Raw genomic sequence first — 14,326 nt, forward strand, 5'->3', positions numbered from 1 at the left:
TAATATCAAAAGCAGAGTGGTATATACTAAATGATAATATCCACCGAGAACTTAAAGTAAAAACAGTCCATGAAGAAATACGCAACAACAGCTTAAGACACACAAACCGACTACTAGAACATTCTAACAGGGAAATTCGGCAACTTCCATTAAAAGAGGAAACCGAGACGAGGAGGTTTAAGCGCAAACGACCAACTGACCTGCAGATGTAAATGGTGTCACAATTTTATGAATATATAATATTTATTCATTAAATAATTAAATAACGAGTTAATTTTTTTTTTTCTTAGATAAATGTATATAGTGGTATTGGCATCTAAATACTGTTGAAACCCACAAAGAAAGAAAAATTGTAAATATTTTAAGTTGAAATAGAAACAATAATAAAGGGTAAAAAAAAAAAAAAAAAAATTACAATGAAAAGGAACAATATTCATTTACGTATACGACGGCCGCCGTAGCCGAATGGTGAGTACGTTACTACTATTCGGGAGTGCGTAGGTTCGAATAGTAGTACTTGCCCCTCGGCAGGCAATGGCAAACCTCCGAGTGCATTTCTGCCATGAAAAAGCTCCTCATAACAAACCACTTGCCGCTAGAAATCGACTTAAAACTGTAGGATCCCCCATTTGTGAAACGGCATTAAGACACACACCACAAATAGGAGGAACTCGCCCAAACATCTAACAGAAGTGTGCGCGCCAATTATTTATGTTATGCTTATATATTATACTAGCAAACCCCGCCCGCTTCGCTGGGCACACTAAAATAGTATATATATGGTTTAGAACAGAAAAGATATGGTTTTCATATTATTTATTTCTTTATTCTTTATTCAAGCGCTTTGGCATACACAATATTTTTTGTTTTTGAGTAAATATATAATGCTGTTGGCTTCCCAACACGTGAACAGTGGTTCTTCTAAATTCATCCCGCATATTTCTAAAGTTTGCCCTTGTGATTTATTGATAGTTATTGCAAATGCTAAACGAGTGGGCAGTTGCAAACGATTGAATTCAAATGGCAATTCAGGTGGAATCATTGGAATTCTCGGTATTAGGACGTCTTCATTCTTGAATTTGCCAATTAAAATAGTTGCTTCGATAACATTATTCATCAATCGTTTGACTACAAGTCTAGTTCCGTTACATAGCAGCTTTGTTCAAATTGATGTCTCTTGGTCGATTTGATCTGGACCGTGCCATTCGTTGCCGATTTGCTTCATTTTCTTCTTGACGTTCTTCTGATGTCACGTTATTCCGAGCATTTCTCATGCGCCTATTATTATTTGTCGAGCGACTAATATGAATACGCGATTGTCTTGACATTTGTACTATTACAGTATTGTAATTATGGTATTCTGAAATTTTGTGGATTATATTTTTTGTTTTTTTATTTTTTTTTTATTATATGATTCACTCATGGTGCAACGTAGTTTATCGCATATGAACCGAAAACATAAATCCACTAAATTTGATGAAAACTTACATTAATTAATTCCAATTTACCACGTGAAAATTCCTAAATGTATAAGAAAAATATAAGCACGTGAGCGATTGTTAATTGAAAAAATAATAAATTTCTTTTTTCTTTTTGACGATTGTTTCTTAGTTATTCATTTGCGTTGACATGATCATCAAGTGTTAACAATGTGTGTAAGTTTGGTTTAATTCGGCGCAAAGACACGGCGGGTCCACGTTTTGGCATATATTTCGAGACCCTAGTCATCAATAGGTATGAAAATTACCCCGTATTAAAGCACTTATCAACAGCTTTCATTTGATGTCCATATTGTACATACACAACCAAAGGTTACCCGGGTCCACGTTTTGACCTATATCTCGAGACCCCAGTCACGGAGCGGCATGAAAAATACTCTGTACTAAAGCATTCACCAACAGCTTCAATTTGATATCCATATTGTACAAACACATTCTAGGCTACACGTTTTGGTCTCTATCTCGAGACCCTAGTCACGGAGCGGCATGAAAAATACTCTGAACTAAAGCATTCACCAACAGCTTCAATTTAATATCCATATTGTACAAACACATTCTAGGCTCCACGTTTTGGTCTCTATCTCGAGACCCTAGTCACGGAGCGGCATGAAAAATACTCTGAACTAAAGCATTCACCAACAGCTTCCATCTGATATCCATATTGTACACACACATTCTAGGCTACACGTTTTGGCCTCTATCTCGAGACCCTAGTCACGGAGCGGCATGAAAAATACTCTGTACTAAAGCATTCACCAACAGCTTCAATTTGATATCCATATTGTACAAACACATTCTAGGGTCCACGTGTTGGTCTCTATCTCGATACCCTAGTCACGGAGCGGCATGAATAATACTCTGAACTAAAGCATTCACCAACAGCTTCCATCTGATACCCATATTGTACATACACATCCGAAGGTTACCCGGATCCACGTTTTGACCTATATCTCGAGCCCTATTTCCAAAATAAAATATAATCCATGTTACTCGTGGATGATGTAGCTTTCGAATGGTGAAAGAATTTTTAAAATCGGTCCAGTAGTTTTTGAGCCTATTCATTACAAACAAACAAAGTTTTCCTCTTTATAATATTAGTATAGACAAAAACCTCCTGGTATACATTTAGAGAAATAGTCATCTGTAATCTTAACAATAAAATAAGCTTAAAGACCTTTGACGAAATCGACAGTGCGATAGCCTATTTTAATCACACAATAATGAACGCCACTATGAAATCAACTCCACAAAAAACTATCTGTTCTTCGAGCTACAATATACCTGCGCACATCCAAGAAAAAATCAAAATCAAAAACCGCTTACGTAAACGCTGGCAAATAACAAGGCTGCCACTTAAGAGACGCATCGAAAAACTTGGACCCGGTATAACGGCAAACTATTCACTATGGAAAGCTACAAACAAAATCGAAAATAAAATTTTATACAAACCACCTATCAGAAAACTTGATGGCAGCTGGACTAGAACAAATCTTGACAAGGCTGAAGTTCTCGCAAAACACTTCAAAAGTACTTTTACGAACAATACGCCTAATGTAAACCTTCTCCCGACCCACGCAAAAAAGATCCATGCAAACCAAAAAATGTTACATTAGAAGAAATAAAACAATGCATATGTAAGAGAACTGATCTTAATAAGTTGCCAGGATACGACCTAATAACTGGAAAAATTTTAAGAGAACTCCCAGAGAAGGGGCTTATCTATATAAGGAACTTGTTCAATCAAATCTTGAACTTGAAATATTTCCCAAAAGTATGGAAAATTGCTCAAATTATAGCAATACCAAAACCATGCAAAGATCCTACACAAGTAACTTCGTACAGACCTATAACCTTTTTGAGAAGTTACTTTTTGACAGAATCGATCCCATTATACAAAAGGACAAAATAATACCTTGCCACCAGTTCGGATTCAGGCAAAAACATTCCTCCATCCAACAAGTTCACAGAGTTACAAACAAAATTTTTGAAGACATCGATAAAAAACGAACGTGTATGGCACGCAGGACTTCTACAACAACTCTTGACTTATTTCCCAACAGACTACTACGAACTAATGAAAAGTTATATAACTGGAAGACAATTTTATGTAAAATTCGAAGATAAGTATTCTGAAATACTAACAATGGAAGCAGGTGTACCGCAAGGTAATGTCCTTGGGCCGCTTCTTTACCTTCTTTACACAGCTGATATCCCTACACCGCCAACTAAGAATTCTCTAATAGCAACATTTGCAGACGACACTGTCTTGTTAGCATCAGACAAAGATCCAAGAAAGGCTGCTTATAAACTTCAGGAATTACTTGACAACACCACTCAATGGTTCGAGAAGTGGGGATTCAAAATAAACGAAGATAAAACCGCCCACGTCACATACACTAACAAGAGAAAAAACAATACAATCCAATATTCATAAAGAATAAACAAATCCACCACGACACAAGGGCAAAATACTTGGGTATGATTATAGACAATAAACTTAACTGGAAGTTACACATTGGACAAAAACGACGCGAAATCAAGACTAGGTTAAACAACTTCATTGGCTTTTGGGAAAAAATTCAACGCTCCCACTAGAAAATAAGATACTAATATACAAAGAAATTATTACACCAATATGGAAATATGGCTCAAAGCTTTGGGGAACTGCGAGCAGAACAAATATAAAAATTATACAACAAACGCAAAATAAGATACTCCGTATAATATCAAAAGCAGAGTGGTATATACTAAATGATAATATCCACCGAGAACTTAAAGTATAAACAGTCCATGAAGAAATACGCAACAACAGCTTAAGACACACAAACCGACTACTAGAACGCAAAATGGTGTCACAATTTTATGAATATATAATATTTATTCATTAAATAATTAAATTAATTAAATAACGAGTTAATTTTTTTTTTCTTAGATAGATGTATCAGCATCAGTCGATGAGGAGGAATGCCTGATGGGTCCAAGGAGTTAAGAAACTCAACGGGATAATGAACAGCCTGGGATTCTTCGACGACTGTGTCAATGGAATGATAAGTTCTGACAGTTCCTGGTAGTATTTCTTGAATTTTGGAATTAATGACATTTTTAGGTGCCAAAATGGCCCTTTCTCGAAGCCATCTATAGTTTGTGGGATTGGCTAAAATATTGGGAAATACCCTTTCTATCAAAGCATCGACTGATAACATAAGTTGACAAAAACCTGGAGGAAAAGAAATTAATTTGGTGGTAAAGAAACTGGTATTTTTCCATTGCCTATTGTAAGTAGTTGTTCAGAAAAAACTTCTGCTGAAGCATCTCCTCCCAAATGTGCTCTCATATTTGTAGAAAGAGTCAATTTTTGAACGTAGTCCCATAGGTATGACGATTTTAACCAGGCATTCACTTCATCTGCGGCGGTTCCTTTCAGAATAACTGGAAGAATTTGTCGAAAATCCCCTGCCAGTAAGAGTAAGACACCACCCATGGGTTGATCATTACCTCACAAGTCTCTCAGAGATCGGTCTAAAGCTTCCAGCGACTTTTTATGGACCATTGTGCACTCATCCCACACAATTAGCTTACATGTATTTAGAACCCTACCTTGACCTGAGTCCGCCACACAAAAGGGTAGCCGCTATTCCTGAAGAAGCAACTGCCCCAGCGATTTCTTTCTTTTCTCTTATATCAGCCAATATCAAATTAAGCAGAAATGTTTTGCCTGTTTTTCCAGGCGCATCCAAAAAAATCAATCCTCCCTTATTTTCAATAATCATTCCTTGAATAGTTTTGTCTGCGGCTTTTTGATCCGTAACCAATAAAGGTTTGCTTTTGCTTATAAAAGTACGAAGAACCTCGATTCGTAATTCATCTCCCGGGAGATATCTTTGTCGGCCAAATCGATTCTGTCTCGAACGGGAGAAAGTAATCCCAAATGCTCCAAGGATTTGCTATTAATTGAAATACATATACATATTTTCTATGTCGATTAGCGCTTGGTTGTAAATTTGCAAAGAGCAGTTCAGGTTTGTATTCTCGTTTTCAGCTCGTGCTGCTCTCATGTAGTCTTCACTAAAGTTATCTTTGTGATTTTCCCATAGTGCTTTTGGATCTAATGGCGAGCAGGTTGTCAATATTATTGCCAATAAGCTGCGAAGCTGCGAAGGAAGGCGTGACAGTCCAGCTTCAGATAATGTAATTTCCCAGTGATTATCGTTTTTCAGTAGACCTAAATGTTGGCAAGCTTGTCAATACGTGGAACATAATACCCCATCCACAGTTCGCAGAGCTTGAAAGGACACCGGTCATTTAACTTTGTGTAGCAATAGCCTTAGGTAGAAGCACTCAGCGTTACTTGGATGGATTGTATAAACACGTCCTAGAGAGTCTCCTTGGCGAGCTTCTGTACCGGAGACAATTGCGCCTTGTTTTCTCTTTATGAATTCTTTTTTGGAGGAATTCCAGATATAACTTCTACATACAGCAATGTTCTGGCAAAACTGTCATGCTAACACAACTTGAAAAGAACAGTCAATGTAGTGTCGGGTGGATTTAAAGCTCGTGCCAACACGTTCGCCTCGGCAAAATACATACGCTGACCATTCTCAAGGTGAACTGACAGGTGAACAACTGGTGGATACCTCTCGTGGATGGAAAAACCGAGTATGCGCCAAACTGCTCCATTGCTGTTAATGTATCACCCCATTTGGAATTGCGTTCATCATTAGCGTTAATTATTCCAGAACTGCCATGTCGCTGCCCTTATTCATATATGTATTTGCAAACATATTTTACCAATAAGAAAATGCATTCAATTCAGCAATACCTCTATCGTTGATAATATAAATTTCTTTCTATATCAAATGGTCTAACCCCCATTTTTCTCTAAGCTCATATTTTTTCTAGGAGTACTAAATACTAACTTCATTAAACTTTTTACCAATTTTTGGTATTCTACCATAAATGCGTCCAGTGATATGCAGTATGAAAAATCCAATTTGTATAGGAGGTGTGACACCCCATTTCTAGCTATCACCAGTTTTAATGCAGGTGTTAGGTATTAACCTTAAATAATCTCTTACGAAATTTCAGCTGTCTAGCCCAAATACTTCCGGAGATATGGACAATGAAAAATTGCATTTATATAGGAGGTGCCAAGCCAGCTTTTTCGTTTTTCTCAGGTTTCTTGGAGGTGTTAGGGATTAACCTCATATAACCCCTTCCCAAATTTCAGTAGTCTAACGTAAATACTTCCAGAAACACGGACTGTTAAAAATTCCATTTGTATGGGAGGTGCCACGCCCCCTATATATATGAAAATATTTTTTATCCTATGACCATCCCGGTAAGGTATCCAGTTCGTGTTTCAAATTTGGTTACGATCGGTTTATGCGTTTAGGACGCAAGTCGATCTATAGATACATACATAATTTGAATTTTATATATATAGATATAAGAATATTTTCGTTTGCTGCACTGGGGGAACATTCAATATACTGCCATTAAAAAAAGGATCTAAAAGGGGAAAAGAGAGGGGTATATCCATCCTTAAACTTTAAACCCCACCCTCCGGAGGTTTAAAGCGAAAAGTTAGTGTTGCCAGATACCTCAAAAAAGAACGAAGTTCATATGGAGGTAGAATTGTATAGAGAAGTTTATGAATTTATTAGTACTTTTATTTTAAATTGCAGGCATCTAGAAACTAAATATTGTTGTACATTAAAAATAATTGTTAACCGTGTTTAAAATTGAACCTAACGGCGACTACAATTAAGACGATCAAGATACTAATTATGATATGTCGAACGAATTGGCTACAATTGATTATAAGAGGATATTGCAAATTGAGTATATCTCACAGCTCAGAGGAGTTATATGCTCTCGCCTTACAGATGACTTTATTAAAATAAGAAGTAAATACTTATAAGGAAACTAATTGGTACTGGAAGAAAAAATAATATGAAAAAGAATTAAATGAGAATTTTAAATTGAAAAACATTCATCGGGAATCTCCATAATACATAGACTCTAATTTAATTTTTAATTTAAATGCGATTTTTGGTGTAATTATTATTTATGATACAATTACTGATATAATAATTTAAATTGTGTTTCTAAACATTTAAGTCAGCTTTTGTACACATACTAACCGATATGCAATATTAAAACATTTTTATGTTGTGTTCAATTATTTGGCGAAGGAGAAATTATAAAAAAGGCGACATTGTATATTTAGCACAGAGGCAACAAGACACAAATGACTACTTGCAACAACAACAAAAATGTACATAATATAAATTGTCTTAAAACGCTCGGAAGCATATTCATTCCCGGCGGAGATTATACCGCAAAAAATATGGCATAGTGTTCTAGATAAACAACTACCAAAGGAAACCCACTTAACAACAGCATATGTGTAAGAGCAGAAGGCTGTCTATTCAAAAGTATCTAGAAGAAGAACTAGGTTCTGACCCTCAGACAGTAAACAAATACCAACACAATTGACAATTATACCTTGCCTTGAACTTTCTTTTAACCACTCGCCAATCATATTGGCAACTCAAAGTTTACTACAGGAAATGATAAATCGATCACTGTATACTCATACCGCAGACCGGAAGACGTAACCAATGAAGTTACATTGCGCAACTTTGAAAGTACCTTTAAAAGCAAGTGTCGAAATTGAAACAGCTATAGCATTTTTCAACGGTACGATAAATCAGTCAGTCCGACGGGAAAAATACAAGCAGAAAGTTTTCTTTACTGATTAAAAATAAAGCTAATAACAACAATCCAATGTAAAAAATCAAGTGGTTCCCTACTGCCGTGCTGCTTTGCTTTCGATGGTTACTATTTTTCCTTTGCATAACAAGGTAAAATCTTACATATAAAAGTAATATTTGCAACGAATTTTTACAAAGCGCAATTACAAATGAACCTTACCTGCCATTGGTTTAAAGCATTGTAACTGATTAAATAAATGAAATCAACATTTAGTATTGTCCAAACAAGCATGCATATATATATATACATACACACATTTTTGTAATGTAAGTTGCATATCAATACGATACTGCATCAATACCCACATTGGCTCATGTTCTCCTCTTGTGTAAAAATATCATTTGTTTGAGTATTTTTCCGTTGCTTCACAAGCACTCGTACAACAAGAGTAATATTGCAAATTAAAGTGTTGTGGGGCATTGCCTGTAATTGCATGTTCGCACTGTACAACGCGTTGATATAACAATCGCAGCGTGTGTGCTGGTCGTAGGGATTGTTGATACAAAAGGGCAGCGTGTATACATTGCTTTAGTATTTTTGTTCCTCGCGTTCGTGCAGGTTGATAGTTAGTGGAAGTTTGATAGTATTCGATAGCAGTTGGTTGCTTGGTTGGTGCTATTTATCGTTCGCAGCTAAAAGAGACATTTCTATCATTTATTAATATTTGATTGTGTAATAAATATTTGCCTGTACATACACTTAAAATTTGCCTATAATAATAAATAAAAATTTTCATTGTAAAAATCCAAATTGGTGACCCCGAACAAAGAACATTTTCATAAAAAAGTGTTTTCCGAGAAAATTGTGGACATTTCTAATACGGCGAGCGTGCATCGACCATAACCTAAATTTCACCTTCACCGGCATACTAGCATAACCGCACATTCCACCACGTGTAACCAACGCTTGTGGTACTACACCAAACTTCGGAACTTAACGACGAAATTTAACGCAAACATTTAAAGGAGTTTTTATTGATGCAACGCGGTTGGTAGGAATTACCTTCCGCATTTAACTCACAATTCTATTCAACCATACAAACAATTGAACTATTAATACAACTTTAAAACGTAATTCAACGCGCAAATACAACATTTTGGATCCAATATTTTTTCGAATGAGAATATCATCAAACAACGAGAAGCCTTATCTACGACCAAGAGAGCAAATACCAATCGAGGTTTTGGAAGCCATTCAAGGGAACCTACAATCAATATTTACCACAATGATCCAAGGAGACTGCACACCTGGAACCTCATCAGGAGCCTCTCAACGACAACTAAATGCGAGTACCTTCACCGATCAGCCTTTACAAAGTAGTCATATTGCGGTTAAGCCACCCGTTTTCTTGAAAAGTAGCCCTCATATATTTTTCGTTCAAATAGAGACGTCTTTTCGACGCGCTAACATTTCTCGCGATGATACAAAATACGACCACGTGGTCGGCGCATTAGACGCGCAAATTCTCGAACTGGTCAGTGATTTTCTTCGCAATCCTCCCGAGACGGACAAATACGAGTGTCTCAAAAATAGAATTATCGCGGAATTCGCGGAATCCGAATCGAAAAAAATTCGAAAGTTACTTAATGACGTTGAGCTTGGTGACCGTAAACCATCTCAGCTATTGCGCCACATGCGTGACCTGGCCGGAAGCTCAGTTTCGGAAACAATTTTAAAAAGCTGGTGGATTGAAAGATTGCCTGTTACACTTCGAGCTTGATTAATAATTGGTGATTAAGATTTAGACATATGCGCCAAACGCGCCGATACGATCATGGACTTTGTTGGATCCACATCCTCACAAGTCATGGCAGTGAAAGCTGGTGCCAGTACACCACATAAAAATGAACAATTTGAGGAAATCCTCAACAATATTAAAGCTTTGACACAGGCAGTTGCTAATTTGGCAGCCCAGTTGACCACCCCCGGTGATCGTTCACGGTCACGATCACGAAGTAGCAACAACCAGAATGCACGTTCAAGCTCCGGCAACAACGGTAATGCCAAACCGTTTTGCCGATACCACTACAAGTTCGGTGGCGCAGCACTCAAATGTGTTCCCCCGTGCAAATTTAATGATAAAAAGCCGGAAAACTAAAAGCCGCTTCCTTAGGGACGACAGACGAAACGGAAGTCATGACCAGTCGTCGATTGTTCATTACGGTCAAAAACACCTGCAGGAATTTTCTCATTGACACCGGCTCCGATATCTCAATTCTACCGCGTATTTTCGGTAACAAATCGGCCGGCCCGTCCTCATATCGTTTATTTGCCGCAAACGGCACTCCCATTAAGACTTTCGGCCAACATCAGCTTAGCCTGAACATTGGCCTTAGGCGTAATTTCACGTGGCCATTCATAATTGCCGATGTAGATAAGCCAATCATCGGCATAGATTTTTTAAATTACTACGGTCTCATTATTGATGCCAAAACGCGTAAAATTATTGACGAAAAAACCCAACTGGTGGTTAAATGCAATTCAATTATGACTCCATATGAACGTTTATCCACCATCAATGTCGGGAATAACAATATGGCTGATCTCATTAGCGAATTCAAGGCTCTGACGCTTCCACCGATTTTTAGCAATACGGATTTAGTCCCATCTCATGACATTACTCATCAAATCATTACCACGGGTCAGCTCATATTTTCGGCAGCACGTCGTCTCAACCCGAAGCGACTTAAAATTGTCAAAACAGAATTCGAAGCCATGCTCAATGCTGGCATCTGCAGTCCAAGCAAAAGTGCATGGGCAAGTCCATTACATATGGTTCCCAAAAAAGATGGGTGCTGGCGATTCTGCGGTGACTATCGGCGCCTCAATGCCATTACAGTACCAGATCGCTATCCCTTGCCTCATATCCATGACTTTACACAAAAGTTTGCTGGATGCAAAATTTTCTCGATCATTGATTTGATTAGTGCTTACAACCAAATTCCAATTGATAGGGCTGACAAGGAAAAAACGGCCATAATCACCCCATTTGCCCTATATGAATTTAACGTCATGGCATTCGGTCTCGGAAATGCTTCTCAAACATTCCAAAGGTTCATGAACAAGCTGTTCATGAATTTGGATTTCGTTTTCGTCTACATAGACGATATTTGCGTGGCTTCGGTTAACGAAACCGAACACCGGAAGCATCTTCGCATAGTTTTCGAGAGATTAAGTGCTCACAATTTGAAGATTAATCTCGTCAAATGCACCCTCGGCCAGCCCGAAATAATTTTTCTCGGCCACACGATTACGGCAGATGGCGTCGCGCCTCCTAAGGCCAAAACCGAGGCCATTTGTCAGTTCAAAAAGCCGACAGTAGCTCATGAGTTGCGCCGTTTCTTGGCACTCCTCAATTATTATCGTCGTTTTTTGGCTAATGCTGCTTACACGCAGGGTAAACTACAATCTATCATTGTCGGAAATACAAAAAAAGACAGAACGCCATTGATCTGGACTGAAGATGCGTCCCAGGCGTTTGAACAATGCAAGTCTGATCTGTCTAAGGCTACACTGCTGGCACATCCTTTGCCGAATGCTCAACTGATTTTAAATGTTGATGCCAGCAATTTTTCGGTTGGTGCAGTTTTACAACAGCGAGTGGGTAATGATTTACAACCCCTAAGTTTTTTTTCCAAACGAATGTCTGAGACCCAAAAGAAATACAGTACCTAAGATCGTGAATTATTGGCAATCTACTTGGCTGTCAAGCATAAGAGATACATGATCGAGGGTCGTGAATGCATCATTCTCACCGACCACAAGCCCATTACGTTTGCTTTCAAGCAAAAACCGGAAAAAGCTTCGCTCAGACAGTTGAGGCATCTTGACTTGATTGGCCAATATTGCACAGACATCCGGTACATATCGGGCAAAGATAACGTTGTGGCAGACGCTCTATCAAGAATCGAATCCATTTCCAAAAGCGAAATCGGCCATCGTGATATCGCTCAGTTGCAAAGCAATGATGAGGAGCTGACATCATTGTTGAGTCCAGATTCCAACACTCATATCAAGCTTCACAAAATCACAATTCATGATTCCGAGTTACCCCTATTTTGCGACATTTCCCAGGAGAGGGTTCGCCCTTTCATTCCACAAGCTTTACGGAAACAAATTTTCAATCTGGTACACAATGTTTGTCATCCCGGCAAACATGCTACCAGCAAGCTTATCACAGAACGCTATTTCTGGCCAGACATGAAAAAAGACGCTACGCGTTGGACAAGTCAATGTCTCGATTGCCAAAAAAGTAAAATTTCTCGACATAATCGAGCAACTCTTGCTGAGTTTAAAATTCCTGGCGGTAGATTTCACCATGTCAACATCGATTGATTGGTCCTCTGCCGGTCTCAAATGGTTTCCGTTATTGTCTCACTTGCATTGACAGATTCTCCCGATGGCCCACGGCCATTCAACTGCAGGATATGTCGGCGGAGGCTGTCGCAAATGCCCTCTTAAACGGATGGATCTCTCACTATGGTGTTCCACGCGTTATCACAACGGATCAAGGTAGGCAGTTTGAATCCAAATCAAACATTCTTGGATTCAAACACAATCACACGACTCCGTATCATCCACAAACGAATTTAAACGCCTCGCCGGCCGAGCTCGTTTACGGTACAACCTTGCGTCTCCCCAGTGATTTTTTTGAGTATTCCAAAGAACCTGAGTATTCGACCGAATTCGTGAGCGGATTGAAGAGTACCATTGAGCAGTTACGTCCGATCGCGTCGTCCAACCATTCCAATATTAAAAGCTACATTCAGAGTGGGCTTGCCAACTGCACTCACGTTTTCTTACGCGACGATTCAGTTCGCAAATCGTTAAAACGTCCTTATGACGTGTCTTGACATTGACATTCGAGGCAGATCGGTGACGGTAACCACAGATAGAGTCAAGGCTGCATGCTTAGACTCAAATTTTATTAACCAAAATTTACCTCCTAGAACAATAGAAATCAAGAGGCTCAACCAACAATTACTCATAAGCAAAATGTACAGCCATTAGATTTAAGTTACGAAAAACAAACTATTAATAATAAGAATGGGGATGCCACACATCCAATGGCCACCAAAACCACTCGCGCTGGCAGACAGATTGTAAGACCACAGCGCTTCGTTTCTTTTGTATCGTGATCGGTTGATCACTGGTGGGGGAGTGATGTGGGGCATTGCCTGTAATTGCATGTACGCACTGTACAACGCGTTGATACAACAATCGCAGCGTGTGTGCTGGCCGTAGGGATTGTTGATACAACAAGGCAGCGTGTATACGTTGCTTTAGTGCAGGTTGATAGAGTTAGTGGAAGTTTGATTGTATTCGATAGCAGTTGGTTGCTTGGTTGGTGTTATTTATCGTTCGCAGCTAAAAGAGACATTTCTATCATTTATTAATATTTGATTGTGTAATAAATATTTGCATGTACATACACTTAAAATTTGCCTATAATAATAAATAAAAATATTCCTTGAAAAAATCCAAAGTGTAAAGTATTTAAATGAGAATTTGTAAAGAAATTATGAGAAATACAATTTAGTTAAACAAATTAAAGGACCAGTCCAAATTCTTGAAATTTTAGATGGCGGCAGATACGTCTTTTCGAATTCTAACTCCAAAAGAGCCTACAAATACGCTCATGACCCTTTACGCCACGTATTTTGTGAAGTTTAGATGCGGTTGATGTTGACTAAGGAATACTTTTTTGTAATTGTTTTTCTGCTAATTGCTTATTTCAAACTGCATACAATTTGCAGACTTGTTGATTGGGTTAGAGGGCATGGTGAACATGGAATTATTTTATAAAGTTACTAGCATGAGGTTGGTAATGGTTAACATTGATACTAGATAGAAGTTGTTAGTAAGGTACATTATGGAAAGTGTTTTCTAACGTTGTTAATTGCTGGAAAAGTTTTTAGTGCTGAAGGGAAGCAGTTAATATCGTAACTGTGGTGAAGTGTTGGAATGAAGCATTTAATAAATTTGAATGAGAAAGAGTTTATTCTAACGCTTATTAAAGGTGGGAATGGTGTAAATATGTGGGAATTGAG

General features: G+C 38.1%; 1 protein-coding gene across 1 annotated transcript; it reads left to right on the top strand.

Moving 5' to 3' along the window:
• Window positions 1-9,501: 9,501 nt before the first annotated feature.
• On the top strand, window positions 9,502-13,129 carry LOC128870592 (uncharacterized). The gene is made up of 4 exons (XM_054113244.1): window positions 9,502-9,883; window positions 10,016-10,273; window positions 10,390-11,876; window positions 12,587-13,129. Exons 1-4 carry the CDS (start codon window positions 9,502-9,504, stop codon window positions 13,127-13,129), a joined length of 2,670 nt encoding a protein of 889 aa, XP_053969219.1.
• The last annotated feature ends 1,197 nt before the right edge of the window (window positions 13,130-14,326 follow it).

The sequence above is a fragment of the Anastrepha ludens genome, chromosome Y, assembly GCF_028408465.1.
Source record: "Anastrepha ludens isolate Willacy chromosome Y, idAnaLude1.1, whole genome shotgun sequence".
Taxonomy (NCBI): Eukaryota; Metazoa; Arthropoda; class Insecta; order Diptera; family Tephritidae; genus Anastrepha; species Anastrepha ludens.